Genomic DNA, 27,931 nt, shown 5'->3' with positions numbered 1-27,931 from the left:
TCCCTTACAGGAGATTTCACAAGCAATGCTAGGTTCATAGCACAAATTCTACTTTTCACTGTTGTAAGGAGCAGAATCCCTGAGAATTGGCTGCCCTGGTGCTAAACCAAGTCCCCATGCTGGATGCATTTCAGGTTTATCTTTAGAAATATAAACTTCTGGATATTTCTGAGTTAAGGTTTAGTCATTCCACATTGCTATCAGATTCCAGATAAGTTATCAGGCAATAAAAGCATGAATGTCTCATCCTTCATTCATATGTCCTCAGTCTAACAAGGATTTGGATCTAATAGGAATAGGGGAAGGGCATATATATGAGTGTATCATCCCAAGTAGTAGAATCTAGGGACAAAAATAAATACTCTTCTGATCAAGGGAGATGTTTAACCTGAGTGGAAATTGGATTTGGTTGGGATGAAATAGAGGAGTTTGCAATGAAAAAACCATAATAGTAATAGTATGTTCAATAGAAAAGTTATATTAGATAAACTTATGGCTCTACTGGTTGAGATTAAATTACCCATCTTAGAATATTATAGCATTGATTTTAGGTATATATATTTGTATACTTTTCTGTTCTTCCCCCCCCCCCCAGATTGACCTTTCTGCCATTTATTTTTGCCTTTGTGTAAATATAATTTTCATATTTGGCTGCTCAGGAAACATTTTCTACTAGTATTAGCTCTAATGTTGATGATCAAATTAATGTTTTTATACATGTCCCTATCAGATATAAATCTATGTTCACACCAGGTTAATAGCTCAAGACTGTGAGAATATTCTACTGGCTATGAGATTTCTTGCTTTAATTGCAACCAAGTTAATCTACAGAATTTAACAGTTATACTGCCATCTGTCTTAAGGGTTTATAACTCAGGTAGACAATAAGCAAATAGCGTAAAACACTTGTACCTGTGTGTGCTGCTCAGAGTTTTATTGGTAATTAAAAAAAAAAAAAAAGACATGCTGACTTTTGTGCTTGGGAACAGAATCTGTTTCTAACCTTTGCTATTAACAGGAAGTGGGAGAGGTGAAATGAGGCTTGGTTTTGTGGCTAGGCAGGAAGGAGCACTCTGTGTTCCTAAGTGTGGCATCCAAGTTTCATGTCTGTCTAGCTTCTTGCTCCTTGGAATAGCTGGCCTTTGAAGTCCTAAAAACACAGGTTGGTAATGAGCAACATAAAATCAAGAGTGGGCAAATATTTGGGAAATCCAAGCTCTGAGAATAGCCAGTCTAGGATAATTTGGCTCAGACCGTCATACCTATGTTTTCCTTTCCCAGCTAAATTATAAAGTTTTACTAATAAAATAGCATTGTGTGCATGCTCAGTCATGTCCAACTTTTTGTGACCCCATGAACTGTAGCCTGCCAGGCTCCTCTGTCCATGGGATTTTCCCAGCAAATATACTGGAGTGGGTTGCCATTCCCTTCCCCAGGGCATCTTCCTGACCCAGGGATTGAACCTGTGTCTCCTGCTTGGCAGGCAGACTCTTTACCACTTAACCACCTGGAAAGCCCTATTATAATAGCATGCATTTCCCAAATAACAATCATTGACATGTACCTACTTCACTTGTGTTGTTAGAGCTATTGCCACATTTACTCTTGAATTTTAGGGCAGCAGTAATTTGCTGGCCAGTATATTAATATGACAACTCAGCCCTTGAGTGCCTGTTTTTTGATAACTAGACATAGTATTAGAAGAGAGAATTCTAGTGTAAGTTTTAGGTTATATGTTTAATTAATACTTTTGAGTAAAAAGGAATATTTTCTCCTACTGTATATTCATTGAAAAAGCGCCTGATGCTGGGAAAGATTGAAGGTGGGAGGAGAAGAGGCTGACAGAGGATGAGATGGTTGAATGGCATTACTGACTCAGTTGACGTGAGTTTGAATGAACTCTGGGAGATGGTAAAGAACAGGGAAGCCTGGCATGCTGCAGTCCATGGGGTTGCAAAGAGTCGAACACACTTAGCGACTGAACAACGCAATAATATTAATATAGCTTCCATTATAATATATACAATGTCTTGTTTTAGAAAATATTTTTGTCAGGAAAAGACCCACTTAATAAAGACTTATTTTCACCAAGGTCATCTTCTAAAATTATATTATATGTAAAGAAGGACGTGACAGTAGCTCCAGCTAGACTTATTTGAATATTTAGGAAATATCCCATTTACCAATACTATTAAATTGGTAAAAACAGGCCAGTTTTGTTAAGTTGTCCCAAAGGGAAGACTTTTATGAATATTTTTATATATTTAGAAATATATGAATTTTAAAAGGCAGCATGTTTAACTCCTGTCTTGGAGATAATTCTTAAAACTGTAAAGGTGATTCATTTTAAATTACTATAGACTTTTGAAATCTGATTTAATAGTCTAGTGTTTACCTTTTAAAAATTTCCTGTCTTTTACGACTGTCAGAATATAACACATGTTTTCTTTTTTTTTTTTTTTTTTTCTTTCTCATTCAACTTTCATTTTTATTTTTATTTTTTTTTTATTCTTCCAATTTTATTTTATTTTTAAACTTTACATAATTGTATTAGTTTTGCCAAATATCAAAATGAATCCGCCACAGGTATACATGTGTTCCCCATCCCGAACCCTCCTTCCTCCTCCCTCCCCATACCATCCCTCTGGGCCGTCCCAGGGCACCAGCCCCAAGCATCCAGCATCATGCATCGAACCTGGACTGGCAACTCGTTTCCTACATGATATTTTACATGTTTCATTGCCATTCTCCCAAATCTTCCCACCCTCTCCCTCTCCCACAGAGTCCATAAGACTGTTCTATACATCAGTGTCTCTTTTGCTGTCTCGTACACAGGGTTATTGTTACCATCTTTCTAAATTCCATATATGTGCGTTAGTATACTGTATTTATGTTTTTCCTTCTGGCTTACTTCACTCTGTATAATAGGCTCCAGTTTCATCCACATGTTTTCTAAAGACCATAATTTTGCAATCCTGATAGCTTTTTCTAATTTGTTATAATAATTATATAACAATAATAGTTTAAAGAACTTGATGGTGGGAAAGACTGACGGCAACAAGAGAAGGGGGGCAGCAGAGGATGAGATGGTTAGATAGCATCAGTGGCTCAATATACATGAATTTGAGCAAACTCTGGGAGATAGTGAAGGACAGGGAAGCCTGGCATGCTGCAGTCCATGGGGTTGCAAAGAGTAGGACATGACTGAACAACTGAACAGCAAGAAAAACAATTGTTCCAAATTTCCATTGCATGATAGTTAGACTTGGAATTCTAGAAATCATGGGTATATGTAGCCAAAAAAAGGAAGGTTGACTTTCGTTATGCGCTGTTTCATATGGTACCAAATTAAAATGTCACTGTCTATATTCAGGTTTATAAGAAAACGTGGCCTTTCATTTATCAAAATGTATTTATACGTATTTATCAGATTTTTAATGAAGAATACATATGTATGAAATACACTCCTATTTAAAATGGAGCCCTGGGACTTTCCTGGTGGTCCAGTAACTAGGGCTCCACGCTTCCACTGCAAGGGGCACAGGTTCCATCCCTGGTTAGGGAACTAAGAGCCCACATGCCACTCGGTGTGGCAAAAGAAAAAATAGAGCCCTATAAAGTTTTGTATTACCATAGGTGTGCAAGTTACAAAAATGAGTGGTGATCAAATATTACATCTCTATCAGGAATTCCACCCGTCCCCCATCAATATCCCTCCTTTCCTCTCCCCATAGATACAATGTACACACTCATAGACTCATATCCTCCTCGATTGACTTCTTTCTTGAGATGTTAATCCTGAAATGTTTCCTAGCACACAGACTGCTGAGATGAAAGTGTTCCTTTTAAGTGCACACTTTTCATAATGCCTTGAACTTGTTTTTCCGTGGCAGAGGGAAACAACCTCATGCACCTGGACAAACAAAGGTGTTCCTTCCAAAACAGGCTTTCAGAATCATTAATTCTGGTTTAGAAATAATTATAAAGGTTAAGTGGACTCTCATGCGTAAGGTTTTAATGCAGGTGAGTGGCTGATCTGTGTTTTGCTTCTCCCTTGCTTTCATCTTCCCTATGACACCCCCATGACTGTGTCTCCTCTTAAGTCTGAGGCCATTTGTAGCAAGTGGGCCGAAGACAGCTCTCCAGATTCTCATAGCCTTCTGGACATAGGCTGGGTCCACAGACTGAGATGATAAGCACTTCTACCCGAATGCGTGCCCAGGTAAGACTAGTACTGGTAAACAGGGAGGTAGCAGGTGGGTGTTTTTATTCCTTTGGGTGTTAAAGACGTAGAAAAAGCAGATAGAACGTATAATAACCTAGTGAGAAATAACTAGGGTGTGAGTAGAGGCATTGTGTTCATTGCAAGGATGAAGAAGTGGCACTGTCTTTCACTGAAGGGGAACCTGATGAAAGAGGAAACAAACTAGAAGATGTTGGATTTTTTATCTTTTAGCATGATGGTAAATACAGAATTCAGAGACCATAGGTATGACCAAAGTAATGCTTTAACAGAATGAATCATTTTTTTGCTTGAAATTTTAAATAGTGTTAGAGTAATCATGGTATTTATTGCTGTATTATAGAATGACTATAAAAATAAGTGGTCCATCCTTAATTGTTAGGAAGGGCAAGGGTGAAGACCAAAAAGGAATGGGTAGTGATCAGTGGCAACATGAGTGAAACAAAGCATTTGGTCACTTTTGTATGTGAGGGGGGATTAACTTTTATAACTAGACCTTTTGCTTTTTCTCTTTTTTTCTCTCCCTTCCTTCCCCTTTTCATTTATTTTTCTGATCACAAGTTTCTATGCCCTCAGGAAAATAGTTTGATAGATACAAATAGATGTGGAGAAATGTATATAAACTGCTGACTTTCTAAACTAAGAATTTGAACATATACTTAGCAGTTTTTTTTTTTTTAAGAAATCCACTTGTTGCAAATTATTAACATAAACTCAGGGATGAATTGACAGTGATGTTCTCATACCTGTGGCCAAATAAGAATTGTTAGAGGAGTGATTGTGGAATAACGTTTACAGCTGCCTCATGGATGATTTACATCGAAACTGCTCTGTGTAGACTATTAATCAGAAGATCATAGAAAAAATAAGCAAGTTTTCATCATTCACACTGTAGAGTCAACCAAACAGCCAGCAACAAACTTTGGTAAATTTTAATGATGATTGTAATTTAAAGAAACCAGAACATCAACAATAGAACAACCATATCAAGACAATGGATCACGAGGTGGTTACAGCAGAATTGCATCCTGGATTCTGTCCTTGGCCACATTCAAGTTCTGTTCTGTCACCTTAAACAGCACAGCAACCACACTCCAAAGCCAAATGAGGACTCGTTTGCTTAGGAAATTCTAGTGAAGAGATACTTCAAGTTTTCCTGGTATATAACCCTTGCTGCTGCTACTGCTGCTAAGTCGCTTCAGTCGTGTCCGACTCTGTGCGACCTCATATAACCCTTGCTAAGTCACGTCAGTCGTGTCTGACTCTGTGTGACCCCATAGACAGGAGCCCACCAGGCTCCCCGTCCCTGGGATTCTCCAGGCAAGAACACTGGAGTAGGTTGCCATTTCCTTCTCCAATGCATGAAAGTGAAAAGTAAAAGTGAAGTCGCTCAGTCGTGTCCGACCCTCAGCGACTCCATGGACTGCAGCCTTCCAGGCTCCTCTATCCATGGGATTTTCCAGACAAGACTACTGGAGTGGGGTGCCATTGCTTAGTCTTAAGCAAAAACGAGAGTCTGTGTAAGGAATCCTGGGTTATTCATTTGAAAGTACTATCAAAAGAACGTCAGTAGCAGGAATATATATGGGTTCCCAAAAAATACCAATTTAGAATACTTAGAGAGGCAAGCTCCTAGATTGGTTTAGGTGACCCGTGTTTGGTGGTAATGCATGTTTTTAGGGTAGTTTTGTCTTTAAACCCCAAGCAAGTTGGTGACACTCATGATGATGGTAGAATTATTTCCAGCAGAAGATGGGTACTAAACCTGAGTGATTTTTATCTCCATCATGAGGTGTTTATGATAGTCCTTGCTAAAAATTGTGTGCTTCAGTTTTTACCTTACTTCTTTTCCATTTTTAGGAGAATATTTCATTTTTTTAAATCAGAGGATAAGTACTTTACATGTTGTGTTGGTTTCTGCCTTAAGTAAGTAAGTGAAGTCGCTCAGTCGTGTCTGACTCTTTGCGGCCCCATGGACTGTAGCCTACCGGGCTCCTCCGTCCATGGGATTTTCCAGGCAAGAGTCCTGGAGTGGGTTGCCATTTCCTTCTCCATTACAATGATGCAAACCAGTCATAATTATACTATTCTGTGTTGCTTATTGTAGTTCTATCTATGTGTCTATGTATGTATCTATCATCCTTTTAATGGAGCTAAGACAAACATAGAAATATCACGATATATTATTTTGTTTGTTTCCCAAGTATATGACACAATACCTTTTGTCCTAAACATTTATTTAGGGTCAAGAGAGCCAGCATAATATAATGATTATGAGCCCCAATCTGTTTCTAGTCTACCTGGTTTTGAATCTTGCCTCTGCTTCTTTCTTACTGGCTAAGTGATTTGTGGCAAATTACTTAAATTGTCTGCCCTTCAGTTTCTTCATTTGTTAAATGTGTATAGTAATAGTACTAACTATTATTATCCAGAGTTATTATCCAGATAAGATGAGTTAGTATTTTTAAAGCTCTGAGAACAGTGACTGTTGTTCAGTCGCTCAGTGGTGTCTGACTCCTTTTGACCTCCATGGGCTGCAGCACCTCAGGTTTCCCTGTCCTGCCCTATCTCCTGGAGTTTGCTCAAACTGCTTTCCATTGAGTTGATGATACCATCCAACCATCTCACCCCCTTCTTCTTCTTCTGCCCTCAATCTTTCCCAGCATCAGGGTCTTTTCCAATGAGTCGGATCTTGGTATCAGGTGACCAAAGTATTAGAACTTCAGCATCAGTCCTTCTAATGAATATTCAAGATTGATTTCTTTTAGGATTGACCAGTTTGATCTCCTCGCAGTCCAAGGAACTCTCAAGAGTCTTCTCCAACACCACAGTTCAAAAGCATCAATTCTTCGGTGCTCAGCCTTCTTTATGGTTCAACTCTCGCATCCATACATGACTACTGGAAAAACCATAGACTTGACTAGATGGGCTTTGTTGGCAAAGTAATGTCTCCACTTTTTAATATGCTGTGTAGGTTTGTCATAGCTTTTCTTCCAAGGAGCAAACATCTTTTAATTTAATGGCTGACATTGCTGTCTGCAGTGATTTTGGAGCCTAAAAAAATAAGAACAGTGACTTAATATTAGCACATATTAAGTACAACATAAGTAATAAAATACATAAATATGTACTTGAATACTCAAGAATTTCCCCCAAATGGAAAATACTTAATTTAGTTGATAAAACTTAAGCAATGAGAATGGCCACTGAAAGAAGCTTTATAACAAAACATAATGGATTATCCAGATATTTATCCTTCTCTCAGGCAGCTACACATATGAATTCTCTGCCTGTTATTGGAGTAAGTGGTTGCTGGCCCAAAGTGAGAATTGAATATGAAAACTTCAGTTTGTGAAAAATATCTAGAGATTTTCAGATCAGATCAGTCGCTCAGTCGTGTCCGACTCTTTGCGACCCCATGAATCGCAGCACGCCAGGCCTCCCTGTCCATCACCAACTCCCGGAGTTCACTCAGACTCACGTCTATAAAGTCAGTGATGCCATCCAGCCATCTCATCCGCTGTCGTCCCCTTCTCCTCCTGCCCTCAATCCCTCCCAGCATCAGAGTCTTTTCCAATGAGTCAACTCTTTGCATGAGGTGGCCAAAGTACTGGAGTTTCAGTTTTAGCATCATTCCTTCCAATTACTTGACTAAAAATTTAATATGAGCTAACTATATGATACAGCTGCATAAAAGGGGAAAAAAAGATTTAAAAAAGTACCCCTTAAAACTTTCTTAGACAGTATAAATAGAAGTGTCCACATGATGAGCAGTCATATCTTGGATGTACTTAACGCTGACTGGATCACAGTTAGAAGACTGTTTTCTGTCCAAGACACTATAATTTTAGGAAAGACATTGACAAGCTGGAGAGCCAGAAGTCTGGAAATCATGTTGAAAACAGAGGAAGTGGGACTGTGTAGCCTAGAGAGGACTAAAGGAAAGGAAAACACCTGTCTCCAATCATTTACCAGGTTGCCATTAAAAAAAAAAGACACATTTGTATATTGCTCTAGAAAGCAAAAGTAGAATCAATATAATGAAAGTCACATGCATGTTTTAACTCTACCTTAAAGGGGAAAACTTTTTTAACAGCTGGAGAGTCCAATGATGGGAGTACACTTGGCCCTTAAACAGCACAGTTTTGAACAGCATGTGTCCAATTATATGCAATTTTTTTTCACAGTAAATATTACAGTATTGCTTGATCTGCAGTTGGTTGAATCTACAGAGGGCTGGCTCTACATTACACACAGACTTTCAGCCATGTGGAGGATTGGTGCCCCTAAGCCGTGTGTTCAAGGGTCTAGGATAGGTTGCTCCCCTTAATAATGGGTACTGATGCTGGGTCTTACAGGAGTGCTGAATGAAAAATTACCATATGTTGTCACAGATTAGATTCCATTACCAATAATAACTAAAATCAAATTGATGCATTCATATCCTCATAGGGCTTGGGTAGCAATGATCCCTGGAAAATTCATTTAAGATTTTTAAGGCTGTAAGATGATTGCATGAATGGAGTAAACAAACAAACAAAAAATCTATGTAATTGGTTAAGTTTTCTTCAGGCTGGTTTTGAAATCTTATTTAACACTAATCAAGGAACACTGGTGATATGGTGTTTTCCCAAATTTCATAAATTCTTTTAACTTAGGTTTAGTAAGTTATTCAGAATTGTTTATATGGATGCCAACAAAAGTAATTGATAAAGACTGGTTGAGTATTATATGGTTTGAGGATGTGATCAGAGGAAAATAGTTCTTTTTGATCAAAGAAAACCTATAGGGAAAATCTATAGAGTTCCCTGATCTCTAGGTAGGTGCAAATATTAAGAAGAGTGGAAATATTGGATACCTTTGAATTTCATGTATGAACACTACTTGAGGTTCATACCAGTACAGTAAGAGTTCTCTTTAAAGATTGAAATGAATATATTCCTGGAAAGTATAAGATAGTTATGATGTATCCTTAGGAACTGACTTTATATTTTATAGGTGTGTTTCTCTTATGATATTTCATTCTTGTGTCTTCACATATATGCTTTTCTTCGGGTTAGGTATGTCCTAGACATTAGCCTTTCTTTAAACTCATTTTGCCAAAATGTTTGCCTCTGTTGTATTTGTACTACCAAGTTTCAGACATTACATAGTTCAGTTTCAGTGATTTTTATTATAATTTCTTTGGAAGAACTAATAAAATAGACTTAATAATTTTGCATTTTTCTCATAGAGGTCAGGTATTTTAAAATTTAGTCAAACTTAACCATGTAATGTGTATATTTCCGCAGAGGGTAGAATAAATAAAAAGTAAAGACGAATTGTCTATTTTTTTTGTTTTTTCAAAAAAGATTCTCTAAATAGAAAAGTAAAAGGGTATGTTCATATATTTTTATTTTGCAGCATTAGATAACATGAATTTTTTAAAATAATCTAGAATATTCTGTGATCCTAACAAACTATTCAGAGAAAGAATTTCTTCATCTTCTTTGAAACAGAAATGGATATATCTGAGGAATTACTTCCACATCCTATCTGTGGTCTCTGTCTCATCTAATATTGATACTTTCATCCTAAATTCTGAATTATTATACTAAGGACCCAGTGATGGACTATGTCCTCCTGTAGAATTTTGGATTCTTGTTGTAATCTATTAAATTGTGAAGAAACATCACCAATCAAACCATCTTCTTTGAATGTTTCAATTTTGATACATATTTTGTTTTTTTTTAATGTGGATGAGAATAGAATTGATACGTAGATTAATTGCAATCCATACATTTTTGATGTTCCAAAGTTGATGCTGGGAAAGACAGAAGAGAAAGGAGGAGAGGGCAGCAGAGGATGAGATGGTTAGACAGCAACACTGACTCAATGGACATGAATTAGAGCAAACTCCAGTAGATAGTGCACCATTAGTGAGGTTATTGTGCATTTGAGAGTTCAGATTGCAAGTTGAAACCTCTCTTCCTGTGCTTCAAAATGTGTTAAATGAGTGCCATCAGAGGGGTTTAATTACTGAAATGTTTTCTTTAAAAAATGTGATCTCATCTATAAGATTGTAACTGGGATTTGTAGAATTTCTTGACACTAAATAACATTGATTCTAGAAACCTTTTCTTTCTTTTCCTCTGATTATAATTCTGCCATTTCAAAATCTCCATTAGGACCTTTGAGGAAAATGACTTTAGTTGATAGTAATGAATAAGCATTTCATAAAGTAATGGTTTTAAGTATAATTAAGTTGTATTTCTTAATACTGCCTTTGGTGAATATAGGTCAGAAAAATAGTATATAGGGATCTGACTTCTGATTTATTTATTTTTCGTTTAAATGGTTACTTATGGGGCTATTTTATCTTATTTTCAATCATTGTTTCAAATTATTCTTTGGCAGAGTGCTGCAAATTGGCCCTTAAAAAAATGATTAAAATTTGAGAGAATAGCAGTCTGGGCCTTCTGGGATGAAGAGCATTCTGAATGTAAGATAATTGTACTGGTCACATCTGTGTTTGAGAAGCTATCTTCTAAGCTAGAGCCAGTTTTAGCCAAATAACCCTGTGGAGAGGGGACTATCCTGAATATCGTAATAGGCTCACCTAAAATGAGTAAACCCTTTACTGAGTACCTACTCCATGCAAGACACGTTGGAAGAGAAGGTTTATAAATGAGGAAGTTGATATATTTGGCCAGTAGAGTGTGAGAAGCATCTGTGTAAGTTCTTTGTATGCTGGTAGGTTTCCCCAGCGAAGCCATCCAGTCCTGGACATTTGTTTGCAGGGAGTTTTTTAAATTTACAGATTCTATTTCACTTGTAGTGCTCAGTCTGTTCAAAGGATTGTTTCTCCTTGATTCAGTTTTGGCAGGTTATATGTTTCTAAAAATGTGTCCATTTCTTCTTTGTTGTTTTTTAGTCATTAAGTTGTGTCCGACTCTTTGCAACCCCATGCACTGCAGCATACCAGGCTCCCTTATCGTTTACTATCTCCTCAAATTCACGTCCATTGAGTCAGTGATGCTGTCTAACCATCTCATTGTCGGCTGCCCTCTTCTCCTTTTTCTTCAGTCTTTCCCAGCATCAGGGTCTTTTCCAGTGAGTGACATCAGGTGACATCAGGCTCTTCACATCGGGTGTCCAAAGTACTGGGGCTTCAGCATCAGTCCTTCCAATGAATATTTAGGGTTGATTTCTTTAGAATTGACTGCTTTCCCATTTTGTTGGTATATAACTGTTCATAATATTTTCTTATGATACTCTGTATTTCTGTAGCACAGGCTATTTCTCTTATGTTACTTGTATTGTGTGTCATTGCTTATGCTTCTATTTTTGATTTTCGTCTCTATCACTTCAATTTCTCATTTTGTTTCAAATACTGAAGCGTTAAATTTGGGTTTCATATATCCTAGACATGGATTCTCTTATGTTAGTCCCTCATCTGTTCAGCAGCCAAATGCCAGCACTGTTTCATCTCGGCTTATGGTTATAGGCTTGAACTCCAAAATGTCCCCGAATGTTTAAAAAATTTATTTGTGTGCATTTTAAAAATAACCTTCCTTTGAGGTCTCAGTTTTATGTGAACTGTAGTTCAACTTTTTTTTTCCCCATGACTTGTAGCATATGGTATTTAAGTGTTTGCTAGGGTCGCTTTGCTTAGGTAAACATATTTGTACAAAAGCAGTTCAAAAGAGCATTACTCGTAAAAGAGAAACTCCTCTAAGGTGACTTGACTACTTCAACATGGGTTTGAATATTTACAGCTTAGCACACTGTTTCATTATCTTTCAAAGTTCATTATAGTATCTGACCTTTGGAAAGGAATTTTTGCAATTTTTGCAGCCAAAAATCACCTTTATGACATTTCATCCTGAAGTATTTGCCCCTAACAGAAGAGAATCAAATCAGTTGACATTATGGCCAACCAGTTTTCACCCTGCCGCTGAGAAAAAAAATCTATTGCATGTGCTTTGAAAACCGAATCAAACATAAATCTGGGATTGGAATTTTCTGACCTAATAGACTGTGAGTTGCTTTCCATAAATTGTGCCCCTGGTGTAATTTTCCTTTTTTTTTTTTTTTTTTCCAGTAACCTATTGAATTCTAACATCATTTACCTCTCCATATTATCACAAAGAAATGACCTCTAGCATTTTTCAATTCCGTTAGCCTTGCAACAACAAATAGTAATATTGAAATGCATATTTGCTATTCTAATTGCGGCTTCTGGGAGGACCTTTGTGTGAAGTGTTAGGCTTGCTATCTGAATCATAAACACAGCTGCAAACATCTCGGGGATGATTATGGATGTCATTTGTACATCAGAGACACAGAATAATTTGGAGACTTGCTGCAAAACTTACAGATAATCAATGGGCAGGTCATGATGGTGGCCCAGATTTTCTAATTCAGCAATCTATTGCTTTTCCCAGGAAATAAGGTGATTGTAGTTCAGATGATAAAGTATCCACCTGCAATGTAGGAGACCCGGGTTCAGTCCCTGGGTTGGGAAGATCCACTGGAGAAGAAAATGGCAACCCACTCCAGTATTCTTGCCTGGAGAAACCCATGGACAGAGGAGCTTGGTGGGCTACAGTCCATGGGGTCACAAAGAATTGGACACAACTGAGTGACTGCCATACAGTATAAGGTGACTGTACCCAGGTGAAGTAATCAAACAGGTGGACAAACTCTGATCTTGTCAGCCATAAAAAATAATCTATGCAGCAAAATTTTAAATCTTGGAGAATGACATATCATTGTTAGTAGTATCTGTGACTCCAGTTTAGTGACTAAAATGATCAAGAGAGATGTGCATTTATACTTATGTCATGAATAGCAAAATAGTAGTTGGGCTAGAGTGAATTTTCATGTGGCCTTGGATTGAAATGGACTGAATGTTGGCTCTGCAAGCTGCTAAAATTGTGTCCTTGCCTCAAATCATTTAAACTTCCAAAGCCCTGATTTCTTCATCTATAAAATGCAAAATGGTTATAATGTCTGTATATCTATGTTTTGGAAAGAATTAGAGATGCTGTATGTAAAGTGTCTAGCGCTGGGCTTGATGCAGGGTCAATTTTTTTTTTTTTTCTAAGTGGAGCTTCCCTGGTGGTCCAGTGGTTAAGAATCCACCTAGCAATGCAGGGGTCACCAGTTAGATGCCTGGTCTGGGAAGATCCCACATGCCTTGGGGAAACTAAGCCCATGTGCCACAACTACTAACGCCTGCACTCCAGAGCCCGTGCTCTGCAACAAGAAAAACAAGCACAATGAGAAGCTGCACACAGCAACTAGAGAATAGCCCCAGTGGCCACAACTGGGGAAAGCCTGTTACAGCCAAAAGTAAATACATACCCTTAAAAAAAAATGATGTCAACAATAACTTTTCCCAAAAGGGGAAAGGAAGTAATGATTATGTCATCTAAATATGTTAAGTCATTTGTCAAAATTTTGCTAAAATCATGAAATAATTTTAGCATATGCATATATGACAATGAGAAATCTATAGATAACTTATTAGCCCTCCAGCCATTTATCTTTAAGTGGGACCACTTTCACCCTCAAGAAAATCAAATAGAAAACTAAAGAATACTAAAGCATTTGGAGAGGTGATAGTGTGAATCATTTGGAAAATTCTTACAATTCCTTAGCTCTTATCAAAAATTGATTTTTTTTCCCTAAAGAAAAAGTTCATGGAATGTTTAGGATGATGTCATTTTGCTTCGACTATAAGTTAGCTCTGTTCAATAAAAAGCAGAAGCTGATTGCTTTGAAAGAATGTGTGAGCATTTATTTAATCTTTAAGGTCTGATTTCAAGGCTTGGAAAGCAGAACGTGATTAAATAGTTTCAACTATGGGAAACAAAAACGCTACTAGTTTAAGACATTTGTTTTCTCGATGTTTAAGCATTTCACACAGAACGAACTGCTTACGAATATAGGAGAACATCATAATTCTTGTGTATGAAGATTTCGATTATTGATGCTACCCTTTTCCACATCACTCTGAATTTCTTCTCTGCACACTTGGTAGCATCATCTTTACTGGGCAAAGTGGTCAGGAAACTGTCAGTGAACATCCGGTTGTTCTAAAGCCTGGTAAACGATTTATAGTGCTGCTTTCAGAAGAACTGATTCCCCAGTAGTCACCCTATGTCTAAGCTCTCCCACAGATGAACACAGATGGTCTTGGCAGGCAGGGGTATGGTGATCTACATGTGTTTTGGAGCCAAGAATCTAGAGACTTGAGGTATTCAGTACCCTGCAGTACTACTCTTGAGTTGCTTGCTTGCATTTTCTGTCAGCGGCTCACCTGAGAACTTAAGTCCTGTAACTAAGATTCCTTGTAGCTCCCTCTAATGGAGCTGGCTGATGTTACAGCCCTGGAAATTTCCATGTCTGACTCTCGGAGATAAACAGTAACAGGGCCTGTTAATTGAGAGTGTGGGTAACTGCCAAGCTACTCTTCATATTTGCTGTTATTCCTTCTTTATGAAAAGAGCATATCATCTGAAAAGGAATAGAAAACACACATGTATTTTCATTTAAGGGATTATAAAAATACAGTGTGTAATTTTGGGCCCCTTATTGTCCTGATGCTGGAGAAAAATGGGCTGAAGTTAAACCTTACACTGATTTAATTTAGTTACTCCATTACCTTTGGAAAAGTTTGTGAAAAACTTCTTTAAAAGATATAAGTAGAAGAAGGTGATCTTGTTGAAAATTCAGGAGATGGTATTCATACCAATGATGAGTGAATAAAGAGAACACAATTGAGAATTTTTATTATCAATATTAACATTTAAATGTTATACTAAAATGATCCATTTAGGGTTTGTGTTTTTGCCACCTCTCCTATTGCAACTGAGTTCATGCCCACATATACTGAGACTCCTACAAAGATGCCTCTATTCAAGAACTCCTTGACTGTATCGAATGAATGTTTATCTTGTTTTCATCTGTGTCATAGAGGTACCTTTTCTGGGAGGAAGTGCTCATGGTTCTTGGTGTAGCAAATTCACAAACTAGATTTTTTAGGCAGATATTTTTTGAGTCAAGTCAGTTTTTGTTAAAATCACTTAATATAATCTCCTAGTTCTTTTTTTTTTTTTTTTTTAACGTTTTGGCCACACCGCATGGCATGTAGAATCCTAGTCCCCCGCCCAGGGATTGAACCTGCACCCCCCTGCACTGGAAGCACGGAGTCGTAACCACTGGACTGCCATGGAGGTCCCCATCCCCTGGTTCTTGGACACACCATGCATTGGATGAACTTCTGCCTTTTACAAGATTTTCTTTTGTTTGAAAGAAAATTGTCCATTTTGTTTTGGAGACAAATTACCTCAATTTTTCATCCTTTGTTTTGGGGTCCAGATGTGTTACTTTACTGTTGTTGTCTAATTGCCAAGTTGTGTCTGACTCTTTGTGACCCCATGGACTGTAGCCTGCCAGGCTCCTCAGTCCATGAGATTCTTCAGGCAAGAATACTGAAGTGGGTTGCCATGCTTTCCTCCAGTGGATCTTCCCGACTCAGGGATAGAACCTGAGTCTCTTGCATCTCCTGCTTTAGGAGGCAGATTTATTACCTCTAAGCCCCCAGGGAAGCCATGTTATTTTACTACATGAGAACAGAAGCAAAGCACTACACTGTGAAACCATGGAGGTTAACAAAGTTGTAATGGGCTACTCATAGAAACTTCACATTGTATCCTAAAATAATGATATTTTGAAAAATAGGAACCTGGTTTGTATATATAAGCATTGGTGGCAACTGAGTGCCTGGGTGCCTACGTTCCCTCTTTATACACAGACACACACGTGTATGTGTGTGTGTGTGTGTGTGTGTGTGTGTATAAAAGCACAGTTATTGAAAGAATTGTGTTGTAGGAAAAGTCATCTTTATGGCCTTTTTCTATTCCTCTGCCAGCAGGGATCATTTTAGTGGGAAAACTACCTTTTAAACATGTTCTTGTCCAGGACTGAAACAGATTTACTCCTTGACAGCAAGCAAGTCATGCTTTATGTGCTGTTCTTGTTGCCACAATGCTTAGATATTCTGGATTCATTGGAAGGATTTTTTTTTCACGTCTCTATTTTATCCTTTAAGTCCTCAGTAATACTGTCTCCCCCAGATTGTCTCATTTGTAGAAGGAAACTTCTATTCATCTACAAGAGCTTTACAACCAACTTGACAACTCTACTGTGAAGTTTGTTTATTCATTTGCTTACCATTCTATAATTCTGTCTAAAACAGCTAGTTTGATTTTATGTTTTGAAGATCGAAGATACAGAATGAAATGAGCCTACAGGAAGATTCACTCTATAGCTAGCTAGCCTGGCTCTTCACACAGGATATAAGGCACGAGGTTCAGAAGCAAAATCAATGACTACCCCCCCACCACCCCACCACAGTCTTATTTAATTTCTGAAAACAGTTTTTCCATAAAAGTTTATAAGATGATATTTTTGTGGTTGTTGACTGAAATCTTGTTCTGGCATCTTGGTTCCTATGGGGTTAAAAAAAGTCCTTGGCATTGGAGAGAATGAGGATGCTGTATGTAATGGTGGAGATGAAAGATTTATCTAGCTTCATGACCATAATTTATTTAGTCTTTCTGAGATTTCTTTTTTGTTTAAGATGGGAACATGGGTTATTGTGAGGATTAATTTAGATCAGATAAGCTCAGTGTTAGGACATTGGGCCTGTCAGATAGTAACTGGTCAAGGAAAAACAAAGCAAAACAGTACCACTGTTTGGATATACAAGTAGCTATGATAGATCTAAATTTTCCATATTAGATTATGTTTCAGGTCTTTGAAATTCACTGGAAGAACATAAAGTAAACTAAGAGAGATCAAAGATAATCTGTGTGCCTTATCTTTTCAGTTGTATATACACTTTTTGAAATAAAATGTTTCCATTTTATGCTTTAGTTTAATAACATATTATGAAACTGCTATACGGTTCATAAGTTGCTACTTGCTGAGAATTAAACCAAAATTTTAAGACAAAAATTATGTGACCTGGTGATCTGACTTTAAGTATTCATCTATAAGCACCTTTAAAATACAGCCACTTACGAGCACAGTGTCTTTTTTCTTGGCAGATTTTTTGCAAGAAGCAGTGACAGTATGCCAGTATTGGTGAAACATTTGAACCTAGAAAAGGTGTTTTTTCTTTACAGATGAACAAGCTAAGGCCTAAGGTAGTTAAATGATTTGTCCAAAGTCACACAGAGGTGAATCTAGCCAATTTACCAAGTCGCCAAATATAGGTACTCTTTTCTGTGCCATAATTTGAAGAATTTTCTCTCCCATCAACTGTTGAATCTCATTATGTTTTGAGGATTATGTAACTTGCTAGGAAATTTCTTAAAGAAAAAAAGGGAATAGCTTCAGTTATTTTTCTCGTCTTTCCCTTTTCCATATTATAAAAATTCAGATGGCAAATTCCTTGGTTTATTTAATCTACTTTCTAAACCACATTTTAAAAAAAATCCACGTTATATTCCAAAAGCAATATTCAGTTTGGTGCAATGTCATTTGCCAGTTAAAATTGTTTTTGAAATTTAGGCAAATGGTTGTTAAATAATTAAAATGTATCATTTAGAATGAGGCTTCCCTGGTGGCTCACACAATAAAGAATCCACCTGTAATGCAGGAGACCTGGTTTTGATCCCTGGGTTAGGAAGATTCCTTGGAGAAGGGAATGAAAACCCACTCCAGTGTTACCTCCTGGAGAATTCCATGGACAGAGGAGCCTGGTGGGCTACAATCTGTGGAGTTGCAAAGAGTCAGACACAACTAGCACTTTCTCTTAGTATGCTTTTAGTATGTGGATGTGAGAGTTGGACTATAAAAAAAGCTGAGCGCAGAAGAATTGATGCTTTTGAACTGTGGTGTTGGAGAAGACTCTTGAGAGTCCCTTGGACTGCAAGGAGATCCAACCATGGAGAAAACTCTTGAGAGTCCCTTGGACTTTGAGAAGATCCAACCAGTCCATCCTAAAGGAGATCAGTCCTGGGTGTTCATTGGAAGGACTGATGCTGAAGCTGAAACTCCAGTACTTTGGCCACCTGATGCAAAGAGCTGACTCATTGGAAAAGACCCTGATGTTGGGAAAGATTGAAGGCGGGAGGAGAAGGGGATGACAGAGGATGAGATGGTTGGATGGCATCACCGACTCAATGGACATGAGTTTGAGTAAACTCTGGGGGTTGATGATGGACAGGGAGGTCTGGCGTGCTACAGTTCATGGAGTCACAAAGAGTCAGATATGACTGAGCGATGGAACTGAAGTGAATATCTCTTACTATGTGTTTGTGTACAGGAAGTAGAAAACCCCCAAACTTTAGATGTGATAGTAACAAAAGTATATTGTCTCACAAATGGAAGTCTAGAAGGTGTTAGGATTGACTTTACCAATGAGTTCTGGTTCCATTTTCCATGGATTTTTTTTACTTTACCTTCCTCAAGCAGGTAAAATGGAGGTACCTATTCCTGGGTCTTATTTAAGCACACTGAGGTTGAGATATGGATGAGGCAGAATCTTCCTAGCAGCCCCCAGAAGTCATCCTCTTATCTTTTTTGAACCATTCCCTCAGTGAGATGACTCCCTAACCAACCTGACCTTGGTGTGGGACACAGGAGACCTGGAATACTTGAGTTATGTGAGAAAGTTGTAGATACCTCAACAAATCTGGAATCTATTAAGGAGGAGGAAGGAGATGGTGGTCATGATCAAAAGACACAAAACTTTGCCCTTAGAAAAGCTGGAGATTTTGTGTTCCTAGTATTAAAAGAGACACACGTGCGACTCGGAGGATCCATTATGAAGTAGATTTAAAAAAAATAGATTGAAATAGGATATGTAAGTAGTGTATAACTTTAGAAATTGTATTGGTTGTGGTGATATATGTTGTTACCTCTGAGTCTGCTTGAGGAGTCTCTATATGCAGGATAACTTTAAAAAAAAGATAATATGAAACTTTGGACAAACAACGCTACTTTCTAAGGACAGCTGTTTTTTAAAATAATTAATTAATTTTTTTGCTGCACTGGGTCTTCATTGCTGCCTGCAGACTTTCTCTAGTTGCAGTGAGCAGGGCCTACTCTTCAGTTGTGGTGTGAGTGCTTCTCATAGCAGTGGCTTCTCTTTTTGCAGAGCATGGGCTCTAGGGGCCAAGGCTTCAGTAGCTGTGGTTCACAGGTTCTACAGCACAGGCTCAGTAGCTGGGGAGCACGGGCTCAGTTGCTCCGTGGCATGTGGAATCTTCTCAAAGCAGATTCGAACCTGTGTCCCCTGCATTGATAGGTGGATTCTTAACCACTGGACCACTAGAGAAGTCCATGGATAGTTGTTGTTTATTTCCAATGTATTTAGCCTGGAACTTGGTTTTTTAATATATCTAAAAGCCAATTAAGTAAAATTTTAATAAATATTGTACCATATTTCAGTCAGAATTCTAAGAACAGAGTGAAAATGTTTAAAAATTACACAAAATATAATTTTAGTAAGGTTGCATAAAGTATCGGCTTCTGGAAAGATAGATTCAGGTGAGTGGCTACTGAAAAGAAAGGTTTCTGTATCTACCTAGATAATGTATATGTTTTCTCTGTCACAAATTTGCCTTCAAATTCTTTGTTCATAGACTGTTTCCTATTTAATGACTTAACAGATAATGGGAATTTTTCTTAAACAGGTTGTATGCATAGATGAAACTCCTCCACAGTCACAATGCTAGGGTTGTCTTCCTCCTCTCTGACCAATAGTGAATAAGAATTACTTATAGAAAAGCTGAGTGATCAGCTTTTTTTTTCCAGTCTGAGCTCCATTGTCTGTTAACTTGAATTCAATTTGTTCTTCCTTACACTCAGTATGTCTGATGCAGGAGGTTAGCAGTTCCTCCATTGTTAAAAGAATGTGGACCATTGATATTCTTGTATCAATAAAGTACCTAATCTTGGCTGATATGTTAACTCATCAAACATTGAATATTGAGTGACCTTTTCCTTTTTCTGCATTTTATGTCTCTTATTCTAGCCTTTACTATCTTTCACCCATTTTTGTTCATGACTAGGGAATGGGCCCCAAATCATCCATGGACCAGAAGGGGAGACATGAATTTTTCATGTAGGTTTATACTGTGTTTCAATCAAAATTCCCCAGAGGTTTGAATTTGTGTGGTCCTATTGAAATTCTTGAAGAAACTTCTATTCTCCTCTTTATGTGAAGGAAGGGCCAGAGAGGCTGTTTAGAATTGTTTTTAGAGGATATCTGCTAGTTTTTAGTAATTCCTAGACCTGGTGAGGATCACGAACAGACAGGGGCAATGGATAAAGTTGTGAGCAAAACGAGATACAATTGCTGTCCTCAGAATATGAAAACAGTGAAAGTGTTAGTCGCTCAATTGTGTCTGACTCTTTGCAACCCCATAGACTGTAGCCTGCCACCAGGCTCATCTGTCCATGGAATACTCCAGGCAAGAATTCTGCAGTGGGTTGCTGTTTCCTTCTCCAGAGGATCTTCCTAACCCAGAGATAGAACCCAGGTCTTTTGCATTGCAGGCAAATTCTATACTGTGTGAGCCACCAGATAGAGTATAGCCCAGTGGCAAACATAGTGAAGTCGCTCAGTCATGTCTGACTCTTTGAGACCCCGTGGACTGTAGCCTACCAGGCTTCTCCATCCATGGGATTCTCCAGGCAAAAATACTTGAGTGGGTTACCATTTCCTTCTCCAGGGTATCTTCCCGACCCAGGGATCGAACCCAGGTCTCCCACATTGGAGGCAGACGCTTTAACCTCTGAGCCACCTAAAGCAAATACATATAAAATATGATGTTTAAGAAAGAGACAAGGAAGCCTGGTATGCTACAGTTCATGGGGTCACAAAAAGTCAGACGTAACCAAGCAACTGAACAACAGAAAGAAAGGGAGACTCATCATGCTCTGAAGAGCCTGTGATAGGATTCTTTCATAAAATACTGATTAATCCAAGATGTAAAGGAAAGTCAGAAATTAAATTCCCATGATAACATGAAGAGTAGGCTTGAAATAAATCTAAGTCATATGCCTTCTCTTACGTGTTTAGATACAGTATTTTGTGGTGTGGGATATATTGCATTGAGATTATATCTTTAAGATATTAAAGAGTACTTTTTCATAAGTTGGTGAAGAGCTGAGTGTTCCTAGTTGTCCAAAGGGTTAAAATATTTAAAACCAACTTTTGGTTCACATTAATATGAAAGAAATGAGTAGTACTTTGAAACTGGTTTTAACGTTTAACACATTGTGTATAAATACAGTAAAATTTCAGTTCTTCATTTGATTTAAAGAATGTTTGTAGAGCATCTTCTGTGTATCAGGCCCTGTTCTGGGTGCTGGGATTCAGCAGCCAACAAAGCAGAAACAACCCAGGCTCTTGTAAGACAGCAATAGAGACATAGACACAGAGAACAGACTTATGGACAAGAATGTGGAGGGGAAGGAAGGAGATGGTGAGATGAATGGAGAGAGTAGCATAGAAGCATATACACTAGCATATGTAAAATAGATTGCCAATAGAAATTTACTGCATGACTCAGGAAACTCAAACCGGGGCTCTGTAACCTGAGAAAGGTGGGAGGTGGAAGGGAGGTTCAAGAGGGAGGGGACATATGTATACCTATAGCTGATTCATGTTGATGCAAGGTAGAAATCAAACCAATATTGTAAAGCAGTTATCCTTCAATTAAAAATAAATAAATTTTTTAAAACACTAAAAAAAAAAAAAAAGAATAACCCAGGTTCTTGAACTTACACTCCAGAGAGAATATCCTTCTGAGAGTCACCTTACCAGGCAGGCGGTACTGCTCCTTTCTCGCTGTCAAAGCAAATCCTAGTTGCATTCCATATTACTGGGGAATCACTGTGAGATTCTTAATTGTGGAACATTTTCGCTCATTACTAACACTGATGATCTGTGACTGGCATTTGTATTCAGCTTGATCAAAGATAGCACTCTGCTGTTGAATCAATGCAGGAGACCCTGGTTCGATTCCTGGGTCAGGAAGATCCCCTGGAGAAGGGATAAGCTACCCACTCCAGTATTCTTGGGCTTCCCTTGTGGCTCAGCTGGTAAAGAATCTGCCTGCAATGCAGGAGACCTGGGTTTGATCCCTGGGTTGGGAAGATACCCTGGAGAAGGGAAAGCTACCCACTCCAGTATTCTGGCCTGGAGAATTCCATGGACTGTATAATGGGGTCACAAAGAGTCAGAAATCTTGAGGATACTAAGTCTTCTATCCAGCTCTATCGTCTAACAGAATCCAGGCAGCTTTTCCAGATTAAAAAAAACAGTCACTGAGACTGCAACTTGTTCCGAAATATAGAGTCTCTAAATTGTCCCACAGAACATGGGTTGAACTTTGTTAGTTCTACAACTAGGGGAACACTAGTGTAATAAACATCAAAGAAAACTTGGCTGGGACATAGCAGGGATGGGCGATGTGAAAGGCACTGTTAGGTTGGAAAAGTTCTAGACTTGAGGGTTGTAAGTCATGTCTGACTCTTTGTGACCCCATGGACTGCAACACACCAGGCTTCCCTGTCCTTTACTCTCTCTGGAAGTTTGCTCAAACTCATGTCCATTGAATCCGTGATGCCATCCAACCATCTCATCCTCTGTTGCCCCTTCTCTTCCTGCCCTCAATCTTTCCAGCATCAGAGTCTTTTCCAATGAGTCCTTGAATCAGGTGGCCAAAGTATTGGAGTTTCAGCTTCAGCATCAGTTCTTCCAATGAATATTCAGGGTTGATTTCCTTTAGGGTTGATTGGTTTGATCTCCTGGGGGAAAGACACAAAATCTGAGTATGATCACTGGATCTGACTCCTGCTGGTTATGAGATGCCATGAGTAAATTGCTTAACTTGACCAGTCTATTTTTTCCATTTCAGCAATAGTAATTACAGGTATTTTCTCTGCTCAGCTCATAACCATTGTAAGGATTCAGCAAGGACTGTACAGATGCTCTTCTAGTGAAGTGTAGGTGCAAAGCTCGAAAGGGTCAGATATCAGGACATAAATGTAGTGTGACCACACTTGCTACAATACAATGTTAGATCTGAACCAGTAAGTTCAATAATGGAAACTGAAATTTGTTTTCTCTCAGTGTATGTGCTTGCATACATTTGTGTGTGTACATAAGAGTGTGTGTTTTTGGTATTGGGTAATATTGAGATTTTTAGTGTGGAGAAAATATTTGTGATGTCAATCAGATCATCAAATTCAGTAGTATAGGTCAAGATGGGATAGATCCTGGCTCCTCAAAGGTGGATTCATGGGTCTAACAGCATCACCATTAGCTGGGGGCTGCTAGAAATGCAGACTCCTAGGCTCCACCTTCGATGGTCATTGAATCAAAGTCTGCATTTTAAACAAATCCCCTGGTGATTATATGCAAATTTTCTCAAGCGCCTGGGTGGACAGATTTCTTTCTAAGTTGATCCTGATCATTCAAATGACTCTTCAGGATGTTGCAGGGACACGGACAGTCAACAGCTGCTGGATGCTTTAGCACCACCTGGGAAAGCGGGGAGCACAGGAGGGTTATTACAGAAAAAAAATATGTTGCTTTCTGTTCCCAAGGAACCATCTTTGGGGTGAAAGGTTCATATTCCATTGTCAGTCCCCTGAGCCTACCAGTGTTCAAAAATGTTTTTTTCCCAAGACTTTTATGGTGCTTAAGTTAGACTTTTCATATTGGAATAACAGACCCAAAATGACTGGCAGTTATAGTGTCCGGGATTAAGGAGGGAAATATTTAGTCAGAGGAACTGGGAATTTATCAGGAGAGCAATGATTTCATCTCTAGGATTTGGTTTCTAGTCACCTTTGCTCTTGGAGGATGATGAGTAAGTGGTGATTTACTCTGCCTGCTCTAAGTTCCACGAGGCACAGATTCTCAGAGACTCGGGGCATTTTGAGAAAAAAAAATTACTCTATTATAAAAGAAAGAATGAAGTTGATTGAGACTAAGAGTAGTTTAAATTCTTGATAAAGATCACATGCATATTTGAAAATAGGAACTAGTTCTTCAGAGTCTGTTTATAATACCCAGACTTTTTCTATATAATTGCAAATTAATCTTCACTTCCAATGTTAGCAAGGGTTAAGATTAAATAAAACTGAATAAGCTTTTCCCTTAGAACAGCACACTTCTTTGCAGGATAGATGAAATAATTTTTTAAATCTTTCCTCTTCTGTGATTTCAGTGTTAACAACTTGGCTCTTTTCTTTCCGTTTTTCTTTCTTTTCTGCCTGGGGTCTTGGGTGAAATTTATGACCCCCCCTTTTTTTTTTGAGCTGTATGCTGTGCAGTTCCTTTGTGTATTGACTCTAGGTCTGGACTTGGCAAACAAAAATTGAGAGTGTTGGTTGAGGCAAGGCAAATCAGCTTTAATCCTGGAGATGGATAGATGGCTGATGACACAATTTCAGTCCTTATTTATCCAATTTTGCTACTGATGAGTGAAAGTTTGTCATGGCCAGCATTTGGGAAACAGTGCTGTACCTCACTCAGCCTTCACTCATTTATTCAACAAATGCTGATTGTGTCCTTACTGTATGCTAGTAATATTACAGGCAGCAGGCTTAGTGTAGAAACGGGAGATTTATACTCAGTCACACAGCTTACATTTTACCATGATAGATACCCTTTTGAAAGAGCCCATAACTCAAAAGTTTGAAAAGAACTAAATTGAGGGTTAGCACTATGTTACTTATATTAAGCTTCTTTTTTTTTCAATTTTAGCTAATCCTCCTTTATATAAAGAAAAAAGATTATTTTCCCAATAAGACTACCCATCAAACAGGTAATTATTGTATTGTAATTGTCTTCCAAAGCAAACCCATGCAAAAGTATTGCTCCCATTAAAGACTTTTCTTAAGTTTTCTTGTAACTGATTCCATGCAGTAAAGAAGGATTTCTGTTATGGGATGTAGAGAAAATTATTAGAAAGAATTAATTTCGTTTTTTCCAGAATTCACCAAGTTACTCCTATTTCTCTTTAAAGGAAACTCCTAACTCGCCCCACATGTTCAGCCTCCTAAAATTTCAATTTATCTTTATCACATCCTGCTTTTGAGTGCTTAGTATAAGATTTAACCATATAGTAATTCTTCCTTAAAGAAGTCTGCTGTATATAATGCTAAGGTGGAGTTGTCATGGCTCCTATGCTGTGTCTGAGGCCAAATTCATTTGTCAACATTCCAAGCTTATGTGAAGACACAGAAATAATTATTTTCAGATGTTGACATTGCACTTAGTGTATTAGTAGTATAAGAAAATGTGTTTCCAAAGTCATTCATCTCAAATGCAATGCAAAAATTCAGGACAGATAAATGCGTGCGTTCAGACAGGTGCTATGATACAGAAATGGTAGAGTGATTTAGCTTTCTGTCATATCTTCATAATATAGGATATGAGCTGTGCTGTGTTCTGAGTTAGCATGTCTCCTGTCAATGTGGCTACAGTCCAGACGTGATGTGCTTTGCTTCCAGGTGGGTTACTGCTTTTAATCCCTGAGTCAGACTCCTGATTCTTGGCTTCTCTTGTCACTTAAATGTTTTGCTTCTAAGTCAACTTCAAAAGTTAAAAAGTAGAATCTTCCCGGAGTTTCAAAATGTAATTTTTCTTTAATTATTTCCATAAAATGATGATTGAACATTAAAAGCCTATCCATCTCAGGTAGTTTAGGAAGGAAAGGGTGAAAAGCTGTAACATTTAATTGTTGGAGAGACCAGGGCCAAATTGGAAAGATACTCTTAAGTTTTTGCCATAACATTCATATATGACATCCAATATGAATTTTACGTACTTATCAACTTCTAGTCAATAGAAAGAGGAGAAACATGAATGAAGTTTTATTATACCCATAGTAATGGCAGCCCACTCCAGTGTTCTTGCCTGGAGAATCCCAGGGACATTGGGGCCTGGTGGGCTGCCGTCTATGGGGTCACACAGAGTCGGACACGACTGAAGTGACTTAGCAGCAGCAGTACTAAGACCTTACCTACATTAATAAAAAAGCAACTTCTTTTCATCACCTCTTGCTGCTGCTAAGTCACTTCAGTCGTGTCCGACTCTGTGCAACCCCATAGACGGTAGCCGACCAGGCTCCCCCGTCCCTGGGATTCTCCAGGCAAGAACACTGGAGTGGGTTGCCATTTCTTTCTCCAATGCATGAAAGTGAAAAGTGAAAGTGAAGTCACTCAGTCGTGTCCGACCCTCAGCGACCCCATGGACTGCAGCCTACCAGGCTCCTCCATCCATGGGATTTTCCAGGCAAGAGTACTGGAGTAGGGTGCCATTGCCTTCTCCACATCATCTCTTAATAATCATTAAATTTTTACAGTAACATTTGAAGAAAACCAAAGAAAAACTCCATTTGATGTATAAAGTGTTTCAAATAAAAATAGATCACTGAGTATTGTGGGTTACTCATCTTGCAAAGCAAAATATTTTGATATTACAGTATTATAAATGCTTTGCATAAAAGGAAGGTCTGCTGAGTTTCCACTTTCACGTGTCAATTACTGCTTTTACCTTGTATTTAAAATTTTTTTTAATTTTACATTGGAGTGTTAGTTGATTAACGATGTTGTGTCCGTCTCAAGTATACAGCAAAATGATTCAAAGTTATAGATATATTATTTTTCAAATTCTTTTCCCAGTTAGGTTATTACAGAGTATTAAACAGAGTTCCCTGTGCTATATGTAGTAAGATCTTGTTGGTTATCTATTTTAAATACAGTAGTGTGTATTGCAGTACGTAATTCAAAGTGTTTGCAAAGTACAAGAAGTTTATTTTATCATTTATCTGTTTCAAATTATAACTTTAAAAAGAAAATGGGACTTCTTTCCTGCCCCCACCCCTCGACCCTAGAGACAGATTTTCCATGCAGGATGGTTTTAAGCATCAGGATGTTGCATAAGTCAGCCTGGAAAAAATCGGGACAAACAGCTAGCACTATCTAATAGAACTTTGCTTTGTGACAACTTTTTATTTTTTTTGCTAAATGAATTATATGAAAGGTCTAACTTTCCTAGTTGTTTGGATATACTTTCAAAATCAATTGTTTGCTTGATTATTGGGCACTCTAAAAACAAAAAAAATAAAAATCATAGTGTAGGATCAAAAGAAATCTAATTAAGCTTCGATTCAAGCGTATAGAGTCACCTACACAAGGGACAGCTGAAACAGTTAACATGTGAGGTGAGATATGGAAAGATAAACTGATGTATTGTGTCTATGATAGTGCCCAGTTTTTATGTTTTCCAAGGAGTGTTTAGGATTTCATTTTTAAGCTTTGCTTTCCAAAAGACTTAAATTCCAAATTCATTTGTAATGGAAAAGTAATTGGTGAGATGGCTCTATAATCCCACAGGTTACTTGGCAGGCTCTAAAAAAGTTCATGGGATGGAGATTAAAGGTCAAAGTCTATTTTAGAAAATGTGCAACAGGGTGGTAAGCAGGAATGTTCCCTAAGTCCCTTTGGATTTTATTTGATCACTTAACCAAAGAGATCTGGACCAGGCTGTGTATTTTTCAGGATGCAGTGATCAAATTATTGGACTGGTTGCTTTTCAAGTACAAATCTATTTCCCAATAAATCCCATCACTTACACAACACCTCTTGAATGCTTGCTTATTA

The 27,931-nt window shown here is 38.0% G+C and overlaps 1 protein-coding gene across 7 annotated transcripts in view; it reads left to right on the top strand.

Moving 5' to 3' along the window:
* PDE3A (phosphodiesterase 3A) overlaps positions 1-27,931 on the top strand; it is a 379,994-nt gene that overhangs the window by 60,726 nt on the left and 291,337 nt on the right. The window contains exons 1-2 of one of the 7 annotated variants that reach the window (XM_086404064.1): positions 1,728-25,089; positions 25,696-25,777. The exons of the other annotated variants lie outside the window; for them this stretch is intronic. Of the exons in view, the coding sequence (XP_086260190.1) occupies positions 25,739-25,777 (39 nt within the window). The 5' untranslated portion in view covers positions 1,728-25,089; positions 25,696-25,738. Of the gene's footprint in view, positions 1-1,727; positions 25,090-25,695; positions 25,778-27,931 lie in introns of those variants that run through there. 7 annotated transcript variants of the gene reach the window in all.

Source organism: Bos grunniens, chromosome 5, assembly GCF_055505025.1.
Source record: "Bos grunniens cultivar Pamir isolate PY7600 chromosome 5, Bosgru_T2T1.0, whole genome shotgun sequence".
Classification (NCBI taxonomy): Eukaryota; Metazoa; Chordata; class Mammalia; order Artiodactyla; family Bovidae; genus Bos; species Bos grunniens.
Note: the sequence above shows the minus strand (reverse complement) of the source record. Positions and strands in the feature narration are given on the sequence as shown.